General features: G+C 40.7%; 2 protein-coding genes across 4 annotated transcripts; both read right to left on the minus strand.

The window, feature by feature from the left end:
- Positions 1-2,233: 2,233 nt before the first annotated feature.
- On the minus strand, positions 2,234-15,723 carry BUB3 (BUB3 mitotic checkpoint protein). Of its 3 annotated transcripts, none has more exons than XM_042791186.1 (9): positions 15,665-15,723; positions 15,248-15,406; positions 12,843-13,037; positions 11,638-11,707; positions 10,087-10,238; positions 6,850-7,008; positions 5,246-5,423; positions 4,692-4,908; positions 2,234-2,598 (listed from the first exon to the last, which is right to left on the minus strand). In XM_042791186.1, the coding sequence occupies exons 2-9, from the start codon at positions 15,254-15,256 to the stop codon at positions 2,589-2,591; spliced, it is 990 nt and encodes a 329-aa protein (XP_042647120.1). In that variant the 5' UTR covers positions 15,257-15,406; positions 15,665-15,723; the 3' UTR covers positions 2,234-2,588. The 3 variants fall into 3 exon arrangements, with proteins under 3 accessions (XP_042647120.1, XP_042647124.1, XP_042647128.1); XM_042791190.1 differs by having other exon boundaries at positions 15,670-15,717; XM_042791194.1 differs by lacking the exon at positions 2,234-2,598 and having other exon boundaries at positions 4,688-4,908.
- A 1,403-nt stretch (positions 15,724-17,126) lies between these two features.
- Positions 17,127-18,856, minus strand: HMX2 (H6 family homeobox 2). The gene is made up of 2 exons (XM_042791199.1): positions 18,552-18,856; positions 17,127-17,786 (listed from the first exon to the last, which is right to left on the minus strand). The coding sequence occupies exons 1-2, from the start codon at positions 18,829-18,831 to the stop codon at positions 17,239-17,241; spliced, it is 828 nt and encodes a 275-aa protein (XP_042647133.1). The 5' UTR covers positions 18,832-18,856; the 3' UTR covers positions 17,127-17,238.

Below are 18,856 nucleotides of genomic sequence, written 5' to 3' on the forward strand. Positions count from 1 at the left end.
CCATTTGGGCTACCTCTGTCCGCTGAAGCACGTGGATCTCAGTACATCGAACATTAACAGGTGGGTTTCTTCCCCCTGATACCTACCAAAAGTGGTACAGGTGTCATCTTTTCCAGGTTATGTTATGTGCCCACTTTGTTAACCAAACTATTTGGAATTCCCCTAATACTTTGTTTTCCCTTATGTTCTCTAGCTCTTATTTCACTCTGTTCCCCCAAGTCTTACCCCTGTAACTCCCCACTCTATCCTTTTTCCATTTTCATTGATTTTTCTACATCATCACTAAGTCACCTTTTCGTCAGTCCTGGCCTATTTCTGCCTTCACACATTTATCTGGACCCATCTTCACTTTGGGTCTCTTTTCTCCAACAAGCAAGGTCACCATTGTGCTTTCAGGTAACAACAGTTTATGCGTGGGCTCAGTCCTGTATTTTGTAATATTATACACACTCAGCTGAGAAGAGATGGAGAAACAACAGAAATTGTGTATGTTTGCTCTGCAAGTGTAGATGTATTTATACCTGCACACACACACGTTGTGATACAAGATCCTGAAACACTTGACAGTGACCTTAACACAAAGCGTGCTGTTTTAGCCTATAGTTATCCCCCAAACTAGGGATTTTGATTAATATTTGCTAGTCATGTTGGTTCCCATGGTTAGGTTCAAGGCCCTACGTATCAACACACTCCTCAAACAAAAACAATAAAAAACCCAAACACCAATGTGTCATCACTTCCTAAGCTGACATAAAAAAATTCATCCTTTGCCCAACATTAGTCATGTACCCTCAAAGCAAAAAAGCCAGTTAAAACTGGAAGAAATACAGATGATGCACATCTATCAGAACAGAGCCTGGACGCTACTGCACCGAGGGCATTATTTATACTTAATTCAGGAAGATCTTTATGTTTTTCAAACCTACCAAAACCAGTTTAGATTATCAAAGAATCCATATCTAGCTCATGACAAACTATAAAATATTCCACATACAACTCACTTGCTATGTCTACCTGGTACCAGCTCAAGTTTGTTAGCTTTCTGCACACACAAGGCTCAGCTTCCTCTCCATCACCACCTTCTTTGGAACGATCGGTTACAATTTCTGTTGTCAGCAAGTCTGTTTTCTTAAAGGTAATGAAGTCCTCCCACTGGCTACACAGGCACTGATAACTCAGAAGAGAAGTTGGAAGTATGAATCCAATCACCACTCCAAAATACCCACACCTTAATCATCTTTGATAAGCCTCATGGGAGTTTTGTTCTGTCCCCCCTTACTATTCACTACAAAGTGAATACTTAAGTACTTCCCAAACACCTGATACAAGCTATTATTAAGAGAGCAGTCTGAGTCTGTTCTACAGAGTTGGATTAGACAGTACCGCCAAAAAAAGCTAACCAGAAAGCATTTCTCTTTATTTCCACAAACCAAGCAGGAATGTGCAACCCTGAATACCTTCTTTTTAGCAGATGGATTTGCAGGTTTAGTTTCTTGATCAGATCTACATTCCCATTTAGAAAAACACACAGTGTCTACTTTGTTTTTCTAATATTACTTTCCTAAGAAATTTTTAACTTGTCCAAGTTCAAGCATCTTCTCACACCCACCCTCCACTCTAGAATCCTCAAGAGGCTGACACAAAATTTGATTACAGATTAGACTTCTTACCAACTAGCAAATAAGGCAAAAAGACATTGAGAAACAGCACATTTTCCTGGGGTTTTGTGGCTAGAATAATATTTCCTCTCTGGGGAAACCCCTCTTTTCTACCTTTCCACTTGTTTTATTCCATAAACCCTGGGCTACCAGGTCAGAGCTGTAGTCTTGGAACAGACCACGCAGCAGTAGGCTGAAACTCTACATTTACTCCCCGCTACCCTCAATTCTTTCCAAGCATCATTAATTTTAGGCTTTTATGCAGTATGTGGGGGAAAAAAAAAAAAAAAAACACAAAAACAAAACAAAACAAAAAAACTACCACATGTTTAAGTTCTTCATTCCAGAAACAGTTAATGATACTCTGGTAACGATAAAGTCACTGAGATAAACTTAATACAACTTTAGGCTTTCACAACCCTGTGAACATTGCCTGGAGAGCCAAGGTTCCCAGGAAAAAGATGAAAGGTTCAGAAATTTTCCGTCAGAAAGATCTAGAACTCAAGAATTCCTGTAACTTAAAGGTTTGGTCTTAACATTTGTTTCACAAACAGTAAAGGCTGCTACACAATGTCTTTGTTTTCAAAAAACCTGTGGATATTTATTGAACAGCTATGAGACAACTGGAAGCTTTCATAATTAGATACTACAAAATGTGGTAAGCTTTTATAAAGGTATACGCAAAGTTGCCAACAGGACTCAACTAATATAGCTACATAAAGCAGATAAAGAAAACAGTTTCACTAACATTATAAGCAGGCAAGTAATGACAGATTAAGACATACAACATACAAACAAGTATTTCTTAGTTAAAAATAACATCAGTATAAAGACTGTTCTTCTCACTTCTATTATTTCAGTTTAGTCTTGTTAGGAGCAGGTGGGCATGTCTTGTAGAGAAGAAGTATCACCAGAAGTCTAAGTAGACCTCTAAGTAGACCTGAAATAAATAAACTGTATTTCAGCAAGCAATATTTAGAGTAATCTTAAGCAGGTAAAACATTCAACATTCTATAAAAGCAGAAACATGTAGAAAGACTGCTTTCACCTGTCTCAAGATACCATATATAATAATTTAGTGATCAAAAAGCTGATCTTATCAAGTTTTTTTATATGGCACCGTCTTAATGCATTTAAGAATGCATTGTGCAGAAATGCTAAGTGATTCAAATTAATATGCAAAAAGATCACTATGAAACAACTTAGTCTTCTCCCTTAAGTAACTTATTTTTAGAATAAACCAGAGATGACTCACACTACTGTAACACTGAAATATAAACATCATTCTTAGTGCCCTAAGGTTGGCACAAGCAACTTGTAAATGTCAGAAAAGCATATAAACCTTGTTAATGTTTACAGAAATTCATTTAAAGACAGAAACAGGTCCAAAAAGATGCCTGTCTAAATGCATTGCAATTACGTTACAATTATTTTCCAAATACACAGATATGCTCTGTCTTTTCTCAGCTCATTACTGACTCAAACAATTTGCCCTTCTGGGATCAATTGTTTGCTAATAAATAATTGTTTACAGTCACAAAATGATATTAAGGAGTATTCTTATTAGTTTTCCTTCTACAGCCTAATAAGATTCAAAACTAGCTGATTCCCAAGAGTCTAACCTTAACCTTGCTGTGTTTAACAGCCCAGGAAATGATGAACCATCTGTTTCAGAAAATAATGGAGGGACAAGAGGAAATATTGTTTAATTGTAGATTAACCTCCTCATACAGCAGAATGAAGCATCTACAGAATTAGCAACCATAACTAGCAGTGAACAAAAATAACTGAAAGCAGTTCTTACCATTACAAGACAATAGCAGCAAGTATTCTTTTACCACCTTTTTAAAAAAAAAAAAAAAAAAAAAGAAACAAACAAAAAAACAAACAGAACAAAACAAAAAAAAAAAACACAAACAAACCCTCCCAAATGTATGTAGCAAGCACAACCCAAGTTTGAAAATAAATTTGAATCATCATCTTCGGACTTTTTTTTTTTTTTAATTGAGGAAGCCCCAGAAACACATACTGAAATAGTTCCGGTTTTATTTTTCCATGAGTATCAAAATTATTTTAACACAAATATCTCCAAGTGAGAGATAATGTATTTATCCTTCTGTAACTTCGACCTCACATCTCTGCAGCGATAAAATGGCTGCTCTGAAGCAATACACAAGTCACTTAAAGGAGGTGGGGGTGTCTTGAGGTTTTAAACTCAAAAACTTTTGATCACTTATATGTCTATTTACATAGCTACTTAGATACTAAATAATGGAGACAACCAGATAAAGTGTAAGAGTGTGAGTACTAGAAGGAAAAAAAAAAAAAATAGCAATGACAAACCACAGGAATTTGAAAATAAAGATAACTGCTCCTGTGCTAGCATAATGAAGAGTAGTGCAATTCTGCACTGTGATGGCAATTTTTCTGTGTAATACTTACACCAAAGCAAGCTTAACAGAAATCTTTTACCTCCATCAATCAGTTTGCCCCATTTTGACAGCAACAATGATAGAAAAGTGTGTTATCAGAAGTCTGCAACAAACTCCAATACACATGAACTGAGAAAGCTTTTCCTTGATTTTACACAACCTTCCCAGAACAGTATCTAGATTCCCTTCTGACTGTGACAGCTGGATGCATACTCAGTGTGTAAAGATTTCATTAATTCTAAGTTTTAAATACCCAAACACAGTAACATTTGCTCAAATAAATTATTCTTGAATTCTTCACTTAATTCTTGAAGCAATGAGCTAGCAATAACTCCACAGCTTCATATAATAGCACCTATTCAAAAAGGATAAGAGTTTGACATTCTTCTCCTACTAAACAACCAGGCACAATTTTATCCATCAGACGTCTATCAACCTACGGATATTGAAAGCTTGGGCGAACAAGATAAAATCAAAACCAACCCTACTGTCAAGCTGCACTATCTACTGGCATCAATAATGCTATTCATGAATTTAGGAAAATTAATAAATCTTGGGATGAATGTTCAGAAAGTCTCAAATACAGGTGAAGCATACTCACTTAGGTTTTGTTTCTGCATCTGTCACTTGGCGAATATAGATACCATCTTCAGGATGTTCAATGTCATCCATTTCATACATATATGAAGAAGCTATTGCAAGGGTAGTTCCATCATTGCTGAAGGCAAGCGATGCTATGCTTGTGGGATACCGATGGAACTGACACAGCCGTTTTTTATTAAATGGATCCCAAATATTTACAAATCCATCGGAACCTCCTGAAAATTAATTTTTAAAAACTGTTTGTAAATTTGGGAGAACAGTAAGACCGAAAAGATACAGCAAAGGAAAAAAAATACCCGGAATTACTCTGTCAGTAAAAACACAGGCTTACAGAGTTGCCTAATGCAGTGAAGAGCACAGTAAGTATTTCCCCAAATCCCTGTTAAAGCAATTAACTCTCACTGCATGAAATAATTTTAAAACCCTGCTTATTGCAAGAAATACAATTTAAATGCTTAAAAAGTAAGGGCATACAAAGTAAAGGCTGACTTGTCTAAATCAAAACTAAAGGAAATGATGCAAGTGTTACAAAAAATTGAGTATCTACTCTACCTGTAGCAAATGTGTTGTGGACGTTATGAAAAGAAATAGCATTAACTGGATAAATCTGCTCAATGTTATTTTCCTTCAAACGGTGACATTTGAATGCGTATTTCTTCTTCTGGATTTCTGGACTTGGATCCAAATATTCCACGGCAACACGACCTTCAATAGAACTTAAAACGTAACCCTACCAAAACAATGTGGAGATATGCATTTTAGAAGCTTACAGCTGGAAAAGAGATTGCAATACAATCTATCTCATACTCCTCTAAATTAAAATAAATGAAATGTAAATGGTCTTAAATTAGGTACAACCAGGAATTGTTACCACAGATCCATGGCATCATCAATAAAATCTGCTTCTAAGAACACAGTAATGTACAAAAAAAGCTCTCCAAGAGAGACTCTCATTGCACTATAGTGTTAAGCTGACAGACTTTTAATTACCCCTGCAGGTCCAAACACAAGTTGATTTAGGAAAAAAAAAAAATAAAAATGTTAAGAGTTGAGAATCCCTTGTATTTTCCCATCTAGCCCCCAGGGCCTAAATATTTGAAATACTAGATACTCACGGGACTATTTAGTTTCAGAATTACTTTACATTAAAATTAGTTCAGAGCTTTATACTAGCAACTAAACACTCAAGTTGAAATAGTATTTTCAGTGAAACTGGATTATTAAGTGGTGCCCACTTATCCAGTTAATTATAGTCCTAACTTAGAGCAACCTGAGATGCTTTTATTATAACTTCTGAGTTAAGCCCATAATAGATCTTTTCAGAAATAGGATTGTAATGATACCTAGCTATAGTAAGGTTCTTTAAAATCCATAATAAGATACAATCTGGAAGATCAGCTTGTTTTACTATAACTAGAACTGAAAATGGACAAAGCATTCATGCCAGTTCAAGAACAAGTAACTAGGTCTCACAATTCCTGTAGTATCGTTATGTACATGGGAAAATTCCCTTCCAAATTAGTTTGTCAGAAAAAGCTAATCTTCTTGCTTTACTTCGGAAGGAGAAATACCACAGATACACTACGTTAACCTACATGGAACAGCTGTATAATCATCTAAATTGTACAATTCCCCCTAGATAATGGATCGTGGGTTCTTGAGTGCATGACACAGACTCAGAGTTAAAAAAAATATATATATAAATGACATTCATATAGTTCTAATCCTGCCCCTGTTCACAGCCTATTGAAGAACCTAGGGCTACAATGCATAAAGGGTGCTGAGCAACCATCAGTTCTATCTTCCTCTCTCCTACTGTAATTTTGGGGGTGGGGGGGTTGTTTTTTATTTACATGTTAGCATTGTGATGCATTAAATAGGCTACTTAAAAAAAGAGACAAAACTGAGGAAAAAAAATGAAAACAATATGCTGGTATGTCAGTGGCAAACGTTCCTAAGCTGCGCTACTAAAAAGAGTTAACCAGGAACAAGAAGCCTCAACACCATTTTATTTTTCCCCCTCCCAAAGTTTGATTACAGAACTTTAAAGACCAGATTTGAAAATGAAAGAAAGATGCAGAAAACTTGAAAAATAAACCACCATTTTCCCTAAAGAATATTCAGCAGAAATACAATTACTGACACGGTTCCCATACCTGTTTATTCGGAAATGCTCTGATACAGCGGGTCTGGTATTTCAGACTTGACTCTCTTCGCTGCTGAACATAACCCATGTTCCGCAAATCCCACACCAGCACTCTCCGACCTGCTGTCCCCACAATTAGTCTATCTCCAGACACAGAAAGCGTGTAGACCTTTGAAATAAAATTGCAACATTAGCCTGGATATCCATTGTTCTTTGTACAAAACGGAATGTCGGCAATGCGCAATAACAAAACAGGCAACATCAACAGTAAAGTCTATAGCTATAAAATTCCCTTCGGATTTAATTTATAACTCAAATTTAGGATAAACAGCAGTAGTGTGCAGCTGGTTAGTGATAATACACTGATGTAGCATTTCAGAAGTTCACCCTTAATTCTGTACCCTACCACACAGCTGAAAAATCAAGCCCAATGCAGTCCCATATTACATATAACTAATTTAGGAGTGAAAAAAAAAATAATATGCATAGGTACTTGTGCAACACTAAGTTTCAAGCATGTCTGTTCAATTACCAGTCTCCAGATCTCAGTGATATCTAAATAACCTTCCACACATGAGATTTCTTCCTTTTGCTGGTATTACCCATGTTCGAAATGCTACACATGTACAGAAGTATTTATGTATAATTCAGAAGGGAAATCAGTATTATTCAAGATTTCCTCAAAAATCATTCCAAGCATTAAATTTATTGGCTATTTCAACACAAGAGGAAAACAGATACAAAGTAACATAGGGAGGAAGAGCATGGATACTGGAATTCATCTTTCCTTGGTATGCATAGCTTTCATTCCCCACCATCAATTCATGAGCCTGCAGTTTAGTCCTATGATACCACATCACACATCTTCTCCAGTTTCCTCTATCTCCTAATCATGTGTTCTTCTTTCTAAACAGAATACTTCAAGTTGAGCTTCATGTTAATAAAGGGAAATAAATTGCCAAGAAATCATTACAAAAACGGTATGCTTGTATACTTGAATAAAACTAAGTGAAATTGAAGGAAGCAATATGGTTGACATCATTAAAATAAGATTATGGCTCGGAATTTCACCTCTACTCCAAAAATTGGCTCAGAGGTTCTAATTTTTATCAAATTTCTCATGAAAATATTCAGCACATAGTAATAGCTGGAAACAGAATGATTTATTATTAATCTAGACATATGTTAAAAAAATAAAAAGAAAAAAGGTTCAGTCAAAACCTCTGTGCTAACAAATGAACTACAAGTTGTTGATACACAAAGCAAAATGGAATCTAGCTAACTAGAGCTGTCCCATCACAGAGCTGCTAACACAAGCAAAACACAAGAATGAGCTTTTTCAAAAGTGATATAATACAGCTAAATACATAGGAAACAGCTATTGTATATCCCTCAGATCAAGAATCAAAAGTGTAAGAGATCTTGTATCCTGCCAGAAAGATTCAATTTACTTTTGGCATGAACTTTTACAATTTCACTCAAGCACCCAGTTTCACTTTCTGGTTCTCCAATAAAGCCCAATAAAACTATTTGGTTCTGGTAAGACTGCACTGAAATATCAGATAAAACAACTTTTCCCTTCATTTGCTATAAACATTTCTGGAGAAATTACGGTTTCAAAAAGTTTGTTTCTAATTAAAAAAGCTAAGCAGACAGGTGTGTATGTATGTGGGGGCGTGTGTGTAGTTATATAAAAAATTTCCTTTAACCAATCCACATTCATGCAGCATGCATTCTTGCTCTAAAATAAGATTATTGAGTTTCCCTCTTAAGACTGAGGTCTTAAAACAGGAAATGTCTTAAATATTCATACAGGAGTTGCCCAAAATTTCTGATCGTCCCAATTGCCAAATCCTGCTTACATACAAAAAGGGCAAGAAAACTTTGAGCCAACAGTAGTTACACACCTTAATGAGAGTTTTTCAAATCTCCCTTCGTCACTGATGTAAAAATTGATCCAAAAATATTAATAAACTTTATATAAAATGTGTTTTTATATATGTAAGGAAACAAAGACGTAAAGAACATTAAATATCTTAAGCCTTCTTTACAAACTGATGTCATACCTGTATAGTAAGTATTCTTTCTACACCACACAATCATAAATCAAATGAAACCATTGTCATGCAGTTGAGTAGGCGTACACATTTATCAAAGGCAGTATTAAAAAAATGACATAATGAACCTTGCTGAACCAATAAGCAGCTTGATTCACTGTGGCTGTCCATTATATGATATTCTGTCAGCAATTTATCACAGTTCTTTACATGCTACATACAACTATAAATCAAAACTAGAAATAATGCAATTACTTTATTCTGAACAAAGGTCTTGTCAGAAGTAGATTCAGCTATGTTGTAACAAAAGTAACAGCTATTTAGATGCAATAGGGAATGTAATGATGGCTCATAATTACGACCTGGCAATAAGATGTGAGAGCTAAATGAAATTTTAAAAAGGTATAGGCAAAAAAAAATTATTCATATGTAAAATTATCCAGCAATGCACCCTGTGTTTAAGAGTCTATGAAAAAAACAGCAACTACTGTTCAATAATTCTTTCAATGACACCACTGTACGCAGCATAAAGATTAACACACCATATAATCATCAAAAAAAGCTTAAGACATTACATTTTACCATATTTCTACTGGTCTTTCATTAGGCAAGAAGACTGTAGTATTAGGAGAACATCTGAATTTACTAGGCATTAGTGCAACGATGAGTAAATGAACAGAATTGCTGGTTTTGTTAATCTTAATACAAGTGAAAAAACAAAATATTATCTCAGGCAACATAAATGGCCTCCTGATATATCTCTATGCACATTTCCAATCAGACCTTATGACTGTCAGGATCTGATATACCTAAAAGTCTTAATGTTTAAGAAAAATGATAGTGCATATTACAATTAAGCCAAGGATTATTAACAACTGCATGAATTTCACATGCTATTTTTGTTAGGTTTTCCTTCCTCGAGTTTGTTTTAAATTATAAGGATTTGGTCCGCAAGTGCTAAGAATTAAATTACGCTCTCCTATTGATGAAAGCTCAAAGCCTTAACCTAAAATCATAATATATTCTGAATATCAGTATTTTTAAACACAACATTTTCACAGCTTAAAAACCATTAAACATAACTTTTCAAATTCAATTCAGCTTAAGACAGTGTCCTGTATAGCGATGTTTAGCCAGTCACTGGATGTATAATGTAACATATCACCTGGAATACAGCATCCAGTACATACCTTTTCAGGCTGAGAGAAAGTTCCTGCATTACACGGAGTTCTGGGATCCCACAGTTTAACTGTTTGATCCCAGCTTCCAGTCACCATGACATTCACTTCTGGGCAATACTCAACACACCTGATAGGAGCATCATGAGCACCAACAAGGTTTTCTGTAAGAAAATACAATATATCGTAACTTTACTGGCTCTACAAACAGTCAGAATGTGCTGAATAAAGAATTAAAAAAGGACACACTACTGCAGTACAAACACACTATTTTTTGACATTCCCATTGATGTGCTACGAGTTCCTTTAAGGACAGATCGGTCTGCAGAAGCATCGCTTTTGAAAAGATCAGGATTGTTAAATTTAAACTTAGTCTCCTGAGATTACGAAAGGAAGTTAAGAATTTCAGGCAGCCACAGAGAGATCTTCGAAGATATAAAGAAGTGTTCCGTACCACATGGCATCACCACTTTTGACACAGACACTAATACAGAAAGCAACTTGTATATGTTGAATGTATTAGCATTATGTATCCAGCTTGTCTATATTAGCATTATAATGAAATTAAATAATATTACATTTAACTAAAAATATTAATATAAACGCTTCTAGAAAGTCATTTATAACAGAATTATTTGACCTTTTTCATAACATTACTGAGGACACAAGTTTGTCGAGCCCTGGCTATTAGCTGATTCTGGTGACCACAGTTGTCTCAGGCTGAAATTCATTCTTCTCTAACACACATATAAGCACACGAAAATGTTTGTCTAACTAACTCCATGTTTTGCACCAGTGAGGCACTGGAACTGTTACTTTCAAGCAATGTTTTGTTAGAAAAAAAAAAAAAGTAGTGTAAGGCCATGATGTCTGGCAAAGCAAAGGCTTTATATACATTCTGCCATACATGTGAAAGATCATTCTAAATATGTCTAAACCGCAAACCTTTGAAAAACAACATGTTCAGTTTTAGTTCAGCTTAGCTAATTTCCCCTAATTGAGACACAGTAGCCTATGGCAGAGCAGGATTATCATCACAAATCCAATTCAAGGTGTGCTACAAGCATCTACCAAACTTTCTGGCAACCTGCCAAACACTTCCATGCTTTTAGGTGGTACTTATTAGGGCCTGCTAAAGGCACAGATGAGGTGAACCTCAGTCAGCGTGACAGGTACATAGCTATTTCCTTTCCTTCCATTTTCACCTTCAAATAAGTACATCGAAAAGAAATACAGGTGTAAAATACATCGATGAATATTCATCATGGGAAAAGTTTAAGCCCTCAGTTTGGCAGCAACTGATTCCTCCCTTCTGTTAAGGGTGTTACAGCACAATCTTCAATTACACAATAATTGAATTGTTCAGCACCTCAGTGATCAGAAAGGGGTGGCTAGCAAAGGAGACTGTTGAGCACTAGCACTGACAACTTAAATCAACAGAGGCTACTACTTAAAGCAAATATCCCCCATCTAAAAGATTTGAAACATATTTGCTTGTCTAAGTATATAAATGTGAAGTTTAGGCCAGCTGTTGAGACCACTTACAAAATTCAATCTGCTTACCTTGGTCCGTGTTTAGATCGTGCATTTTCAATTGCTGGTCTAATCCTCCACTCCAAGCATGAGTAGGATCCTATAAAGCAAAAAATTTCACCTTATGATATGCATTACATTTCCATGGCTGCTATACATATAATCTCTTAAACTCATAATGCAAGACTTGCTTTCAAGAGTTTTGGGAAGATGGGAATTAAGACACAAGACATTAAGATCCAGCACAGACCTAAACAGGCAGATGACAGAAAGTTTGCAAAATGTTTAAGTGCTCTGAGCTATACGATTTTTTTAATTTAAAAGTAAAACTAAAAAGAAACAAAAGCAGTTAGAGGCTAGATCAAACTGTTTCTATTTCTGTAACAGCAAAACACATAATGCTTGTTTTTAAATGACCATCAACCTAAGCCAGTTACACCTAATTCAAGTGTATTCCTTCTAAAATTAATTTGGAAACTAGAAACTATCTGAGAATGTGTGCTGATCCACAGTGCGATATTAGCTATGTGACAAAATGTTCAGTGAAAAAAGCACAAGCAGAATTAAAAATTTAAACTGATCCTTAAAACATTCAGTAACACATTGAGATCAAGTCACTGGAGGACATGTGAGAATACAATGCAAAAAAAACCCACACCTATCTGAAACATTATTCTATTTAAGAAAAAAAAATAAGACACAAAACAAAAAATTGACACCAATAAACTTAAACCATTTATATTTCAAACCAAATACATTAAAAAAAACAGAAATAAAGTATCTGGTAAATGGCTCACTTGGAACAATGCCGTGTTTCCAGAAGAACCAAGTATAAGAAGGTTAAAAAGAAAGCAATAATTGGCTACGCGCATTTATTGTGACTAACAATTTCTGGCTATATGCTACCAGTACAACTCTTTGTAAGAAGCACACACACAATTTACTGTACCATTGCAGAAACAACACTAACCAGCTCAACTCACTTTTGCCTACCACTTCTACCAGAAGTAAGTTACATGTGTGCCTGCATCCTTCACAGGAAATACCTGTATTTAGGACTAGAATGATGTTCATTAAAAGAAAAATCATTGGCAGAGGTAAGCTACTTTTTTTTAAAGCTACAAGTCAGGTAAGATTTCACTATCCCTTTAATTTCAGTGACTAAATTTATCACGTATCTTGGGCACTATATGCCTATAAAATAATAATTAAAACAACCCACTTCACACACTCACATAAAAAGCGCAGTCAAGGACAGCTCCTGAATGTTGATATTTGAGTCTCATGGTGTTGGCAGGAACATCATAGAGCCGGACAGTTGTGTCCCAGGATGAAACAAGCAGAAACTGAGATGTATTTGGACTAAACTTTACTGATGAAATACCATCATCTGGAGTTTGATTTAGTTTGAATTCGTTTGATCCTGTCATCTGAAGAAAAGACAGCCACGCACAGATACAGTTTTAGTAATAACAAGAACATAAGCCTAGAAAGTTAGCTAGCTAATGGATACACCTTAAAGTTAACAAAGTAGACCTGAAGAGTTTACTAACTGTTACATAGCAAAAGTTCAGAACACTCAGATTTCTGACAAACTCTATAAATTCCAAGATGCTAATTCCTACTCAAAACCTCAACAAATTCCTCCCCTTAGAAAGAGGTTACATTTAAATGGCCAGTATAACATGGAATAAACAATACAAAAAGTTTATCACCTATAAGCTTAGATATTGTTACTCACAAATGTATTTTTTCTCCCCACTCTGTGTGTATGGCTGTATTTTTACAATTTTTAAATATTTATAAATTACTGTGAGCACCAAGAAGTTACTTTTAAAAATACAAGCAAGCAGAAAGGAATCAGATTTGAAAACTCCAACAAAAAGTGTTGATTTGTTCCTGATGTGGTATGACTGTCATATACTTCTGAGAATTCCAATAGGATCATCTTTTAAATAGTTTTGGGCTCTCTGCAACTTTCCAATCCTTAGGCTTCCATAAATGCTATAAAACATTTCCAGTGAAAGCGCTTTAAAGATTTGGTTTTCCCTCTTAAGAGTCTAAAGAAGGTCAGATAAGACAGGAAAATTATGCTTCGTGTACTGAAGTGTAAAGCAAACATGTAAATGCGATATGACTAGAAAAAAAAAATATCAACAATTCAATGACAGATAAAGGATTCTGAAGGCAACTGCAGAACTCACTTCACAGCACTAGTTAGTTATACAGACAAAAATTCAAAGGAGACCAGCGGCTACGAACAGCAAATTTCAGCTGGGAAAACAGTCCAGACCTTACAAACACTCTGAAAGAAATAACTGTTTGTTATATGTACACCATCAAAACTTCTTTTAAGGCTTCAGCAAGCCTTAACAGCACATTTCCCTTATGCTGAAAGGACAGAGAAGTAAATTAGCTCAGATCTTCTACAATAGTGTCACTCCTAAATTTGTATGTACAGCTGCAGAGGTTAAATGTCTGAGAATAAATCAAGAGGGAATGAGCAGGTGAACTAGGATAAGGTTCAAATTTAGTACACAATTATTCTAGTTCACTGCTTTCCAGTAACTAAACAATCATCAAATTGTATAACAATGTGAGCATTACACATTCTTACACTGGAAAAAATTCCTAAGTGGGAGCTTTGGTGGGTGCTCTGTAAGTTATCCTTCAAAAAAAATCACTATATAAAGTGCTATTTATTCTATTTAAACACAAACTGAGTTAAAAAAAAAAAAAAAAAAAAAAAAAAGCCTTTTAAGAATAGGAAATTAAAACTTCTTTCTTAACCCATTTTTCCAGCTCTGCTTTGGGAATACTTGGGCAAAAGACAGACAGGCCTGAGAAATTGCGACACATATTTCTATACAAATGCTATAGAGAATTCAGCAGCACCTTCATCACATTCTAAATGGTGAAGTGCGCTTCAGTGAGTATTTCAGATGGATCTACGAAGACGATATCTAAAGGAATTCAGAACAGCTATGAAAATTAGACTGGACACACCAATTGTCTTGCCTGCTTGTGGCAGAAGACTCAGACAACAATCACGAGGGTTTGAGGCGCCTGGTACAACAGTTACTAACCAGGTCAAAAGCAATCAACAAGTAGCACTCCAGGAAGCAAAGTTACTTTAATCAGAAACCTGGAAAGATCTCCCAAAGGTATTTTTAATCCAGAATTATTTATAAAATACCAGAACTTAAATACATCCTACCTTTTATATCAGTTACCAAAAAGAAAAAAACAAAACAAAACAAAACACAAAGAGGTCTGCACATTTTCATAAATGTAACTGCTTCACAACCAGGATTGTCAAACAACAGTAACTGTCCTGCCCACTTCAAACAACAAAGTCCCGGTAAAACGCTCAAGCTCTGCAAGAGATACATAAAGAAGTTATAGGGAAGATGCACGCTGCTGAAACGGCAATGCTGCCTTAGCTACAAGGGTGCAGCTTTGCATTCCATCCTTCCCAATAGCTCATCGGTATTGAGTGGATCAGAAATCTGAGTTTTATAGCTCCTCTTAACAGGCTCCATCATTTAGCTAGCCGGCGAGCACTTCGCCAAGCAGGCCGCCGCGTTGAACGCCTTAGGGCGACCAGGCTGTACTTTCATCGAGAAGGCATTAACAGTACCGTTTTCATATTGCACGAGTTCCTCCCGCTGCTCCGGGCAACGCCGAGGGAAAGCTTTGTGTCTGCAGCCGCGGCCGACTGCGGAAAGGCTGAGGCGCCGAAAGCAGGGGGGCTCTCGCAGACCGGTCCCGGGGAAGCACGTCCGAGAGGCAGGAGATGCTGCGGCGGGAAGGGGAGAGAGTGAGGGAAAGGCCCGAGAACGAACGGGCGGAGGGCGGGAGAACGCCCGGGATGGCGGCGGAAGAGGCCGCGGCGCCCGGCTTGGCTGAGGGGAGGCGGCCTCCAGCCAGAATGGAGAGCGGGGAGGAGACCATCCCCCAGGCCGAGGAGACCGCTCCCCACCTCAGTGCTACGCAGCCGTACCGCGCAAAGCTCCGCGGCGCTCCGCGCCCGCCCCCCCCCTTCGTCCGGCCTCACCTCACCTCAGCGCCGCGCCGCGCCTCCGGCCTGCCCGCAACTGCCTCGCTGCTCGCCCGCGCATGCGCGCCCCGACACCACTCGCTCCGCTATTGGCCACGCCGCCGTTCCCGCCTCGCTATTGGCCCGTTCGAAAGGGCGGAACTGTGCGTGCCGGCGTGCCGCCGCCGCGGGGCATGCTGGGATGTGTAGTCCGCCGGTCCCGGCGAGGCATTTTCTGTTGGGGGGGGGGGGTGGTGTTGTTTTTTTGTTTTTTTGTTTTTTTTTTTTTGCGGGGGTGCCTCTTCCCGTCGCTCCCGTTACCTCCAGCGGCTGCTAACGCGGGGGTTGTTCCCCAGGAGGGGCTGCCGCGGCTTTACCCACCCCCCCGCCCCTGGCTGCTCGGTGCCGCTGTCGAGGTGAACGCCGGCTGCCACCCCCCCCCACAAGGGCCGCGGGGGTACCCACAGTTAATAACGGGCAAACCCAAAATACGAATTATTCCCTGAGAAACGAGTCCGCGAGGCGGAGCGACGGCACTGTGCTCACCTCGGTGTCCCCGGGCTGCAAACCGGGCTCTCCGGCTTAAAAACGAAGAGAGAGATCTCTCCTTCCCACGCACAGAAAATCGCCTTATTTGTCCCTTCGGAGCTTTTATTTCTCTCTCTCTTTTTTTTTTTTTTTTCCGTTACCCTGCGAAGGTACCCTCATTATTGCTTCCGTGACCGTCCCCCGCGCTCCATACCGGCCGTACCCGCGGAGCCGGTGGCCGCGGTTTAAATACCACTCCCTGAGGGATTTACTTCTTTTTTTTTTTTTTTTTTTTTTTTTTGTGATCGACTCCGTCCTCCGTGGGGAGGCACCCATGGGTGACCTGGGGCGGGGAGAGAAGCCGCCGAGCACCGGGGAGCTGCGAGTTTGCCGCCGCGGCTTTTTCGCAAAATAATCCGCAAAGCAGAAAAACGGCCCCCGTTTCCAAAACCGCTTCGGAGCGTTTGAGAAAAGCTGCTTCATCTTCCAGCCAAGCGCAGGGGACCGAGCCCCGCCAGTCCCGCGGGGCCACGGGCAGGGGGACGAGCAGGCCCGCCTGGGATTCCCTGCAGGAAACGAGATAACGAGCAGGAGGCAGGAAAAAAAAAAATAAAAATAAAAAAATTAGTATTTTCGGTGTTACGGTTTGCTCTCCCGTGTATCGGTCCCAGGCGGCTCCCCATCGTGCCCGGCCCTGCTGCGGGGCACCCCCCGGTCCTGGGATACCCCTCCGGGCAGGGCCCCCCCGGCTGGAACACGCGATGGAGCTGGCAAATTTACAAACGAGGCTTAAAACGTTTTATTTTTTTTTTCCTTTCTTTCTTTAAAAATATTTACAGATCTGAAATAATGCTTTTTTTAATTTTTTTTTTTTTTTCAAGAGGCAGGATAACAGGAGGGGAGGGGGGTGTCCCTCGCACCCCGGGCTCTCCGTTTACCCGTCCTTCCCATCAGTTTCGTTCCTCTGTCCCCGCCGCGGACGGGGGGGGGCCGAGATCCCTCAAGGAGCCCCCGCGGCGGCTCCGGCTCCGACGGGGCGGCCGCGGGGAGGGGAGCGCGGCGGCTCAGTAGTCGATTTTGTTGTAGAGGTTGTAGAGCGGTAAGGCCGAGAGGTTGCTGCCGGGGTAGTAGAGAGGGGCGGGGAAGGCGATGGACCGGGGCACCGGCACTCGGAGGAGGGAATTGTCTCTAAACACCAGCGGCATCCCCACCAGAGTCTGCGCCGAGGCGTGGGCCATGTTGGCCGCCTCCAGCTCGGCCGAGAGCTGCCGTTTCCACTTGTTCCTGCGGTTTTGGAACCAGGTCTTCACCTGGGTCTCGGTGAGCTGCAGGCTGGAGGCCAGGCAGGCCCGCTCCGAGCTGCTCAGGTACCGCTTCATGTCGAAGGTGGACTCCAGCTGATAGACCTGGCTGCGGCTGAACACCGTGCGCGTCTTCTTCTTGGCGGCCCCGGCCTGCCGGTCCCCGCCGTCGCGCTGCCGGTCCCCGCAGGAGGGCGAGGAAGGTCCCAGGGGTTTCTCCTTCTCCTCCTTACAGTCCTGGGAGGGGGGCGAGAGGAACGGCCCCCGCTCCCCGCTGCCCGCCGCCGCCGCTCCGCTCCCCTTGGCGCCGCCTGCAACAGAGCGACAGCGCGGGGGTCGCACGGCGGCCGGTACCGGCACCCCCCGACGGCTGAACCCCCCTCCCCCCGCCCCGTCCCGGCTGGGGGATGAACCGAGGCGAACCCCTGGGTAGGCACCCGCCTTCTCCGCTCCCGGTGGAAAACACAACCGACACCGGGGGAATCCATCCCAGACCGTGTTATCTCTGTCCTTCCATCACATGGATGGATGGACAGACGGACGGACGGACGGGCGGGTGGATGTGCATGCCTCAGTGAAGGCGGAGTGCCAGGTTAAGGATGCTTTCCTATCCGACGCGACCCGGCAGATTTAACTTTATAGCATTGCGTTTCACACACCGTTTAGTCAGAATTCGTGTTAAACAACAACCAAAAACAAAACAAAAAAAAAAAAAACCAACCAACCAAACAAACAAAAAAACAAACATCTTTCTTCCCCTTGACCGAGCGCTGTAAATAATCAGAATCTAAGAAAACAAGCGTTATCCACTGCGCTGTGCCCCTTCGGGAGAATCAACCCCGGGTGGAAAAAAAAAAATATATATACAACAAAAAAACAAGCCACCCTGGTTTTGACCAAGTTTCTTCCTCCTCCCTTCAGCCACGGACACGCAAACACGCTGTGCCCCGAAAGCAGGGGGGGTGCCACAGTGCCCCCCCCCCCCCCCCCTCCCTGGCGGGGGCCGGGCCCGAGCCCTCCGCGGCCCTTCCAGGTGGGGCCCGTCCGCCCCGTCCAGTCCCGTCCCAGTTACTCACCGAGACAGGTGAAGGTGAGGGGCTGGTGTTTGTGGCACGGCTCGGCGGGGCCCCGAGCTTCGGGGCAGAAGCAACCGCGGTGCTTCCAGCTCTCCTCCGGTTCCTCGTCCTCCGAGGAAAGGGAGAGGGTCCGGCCGCGGGTGGGCCAGGCTGCCGCCCTGCCGCCGACCTCCCGGGGAGGGGGCTCGGCGCTGCCGCTGCCCAGGATGGACTGGATGGTGAAACTGGAGATGGGAGCAGCCGCCGGACAGCCCTTGCTCGGGTCTTCTTTGCTGCTCATCCTGGGTTCATAAGAAAGCAGAGGA

Source organism: Tyto alba, unplaced genomic scaffold (assembly GCF_018691265.1).
Source record: "Tyto alba isolate M040663 unplaced genomic scaffold, T.alba_DEE_v4.0 Super-Scaffold_1, whole genome shotgun sequence".
Lineage (NCBI taxonomy): Eukaryota > Metazoa > Chordata > Aves > Strigiformes > Tytonidae > Tyto > Tyto alba.

Excerpts from the sequence above, each read along its gene's own strand:
- BUB3 (XM_042791186.1), bottom strand. Across the intron at positions 7,009-10,086 it reads CTTTCTCTCAGCCTGAAAAG|GTCTACACGCTTTCTGTGTC; the intron begins GTATGTACTGGA and ends TTTATTTCAAAG. Across the intron at positions 5,424-6,849 it reads GAGCATTTCCGAATAAACAG|GGTTACGTTTTAAGTTCTAT; the intron begins GTATGGGAACCG and ends TTGTTTTGGTAG.
- HMX2 (XM_042791199.1), bottom strand. The coding sequence starts at position 18,831 with ATGAGCAGCAAAGAAGACCCGAGCAAGGGCTGTCCGGCGGCTGCTCCC. Across the intron at positions 17,787-18,551 it reads CCTCACCTTCACCTGTCTCG|GCGGCGCCAAGGGGAGCGGA; the intron begins GTGAGTAACTGG and ends GCTCTGTTGCAG.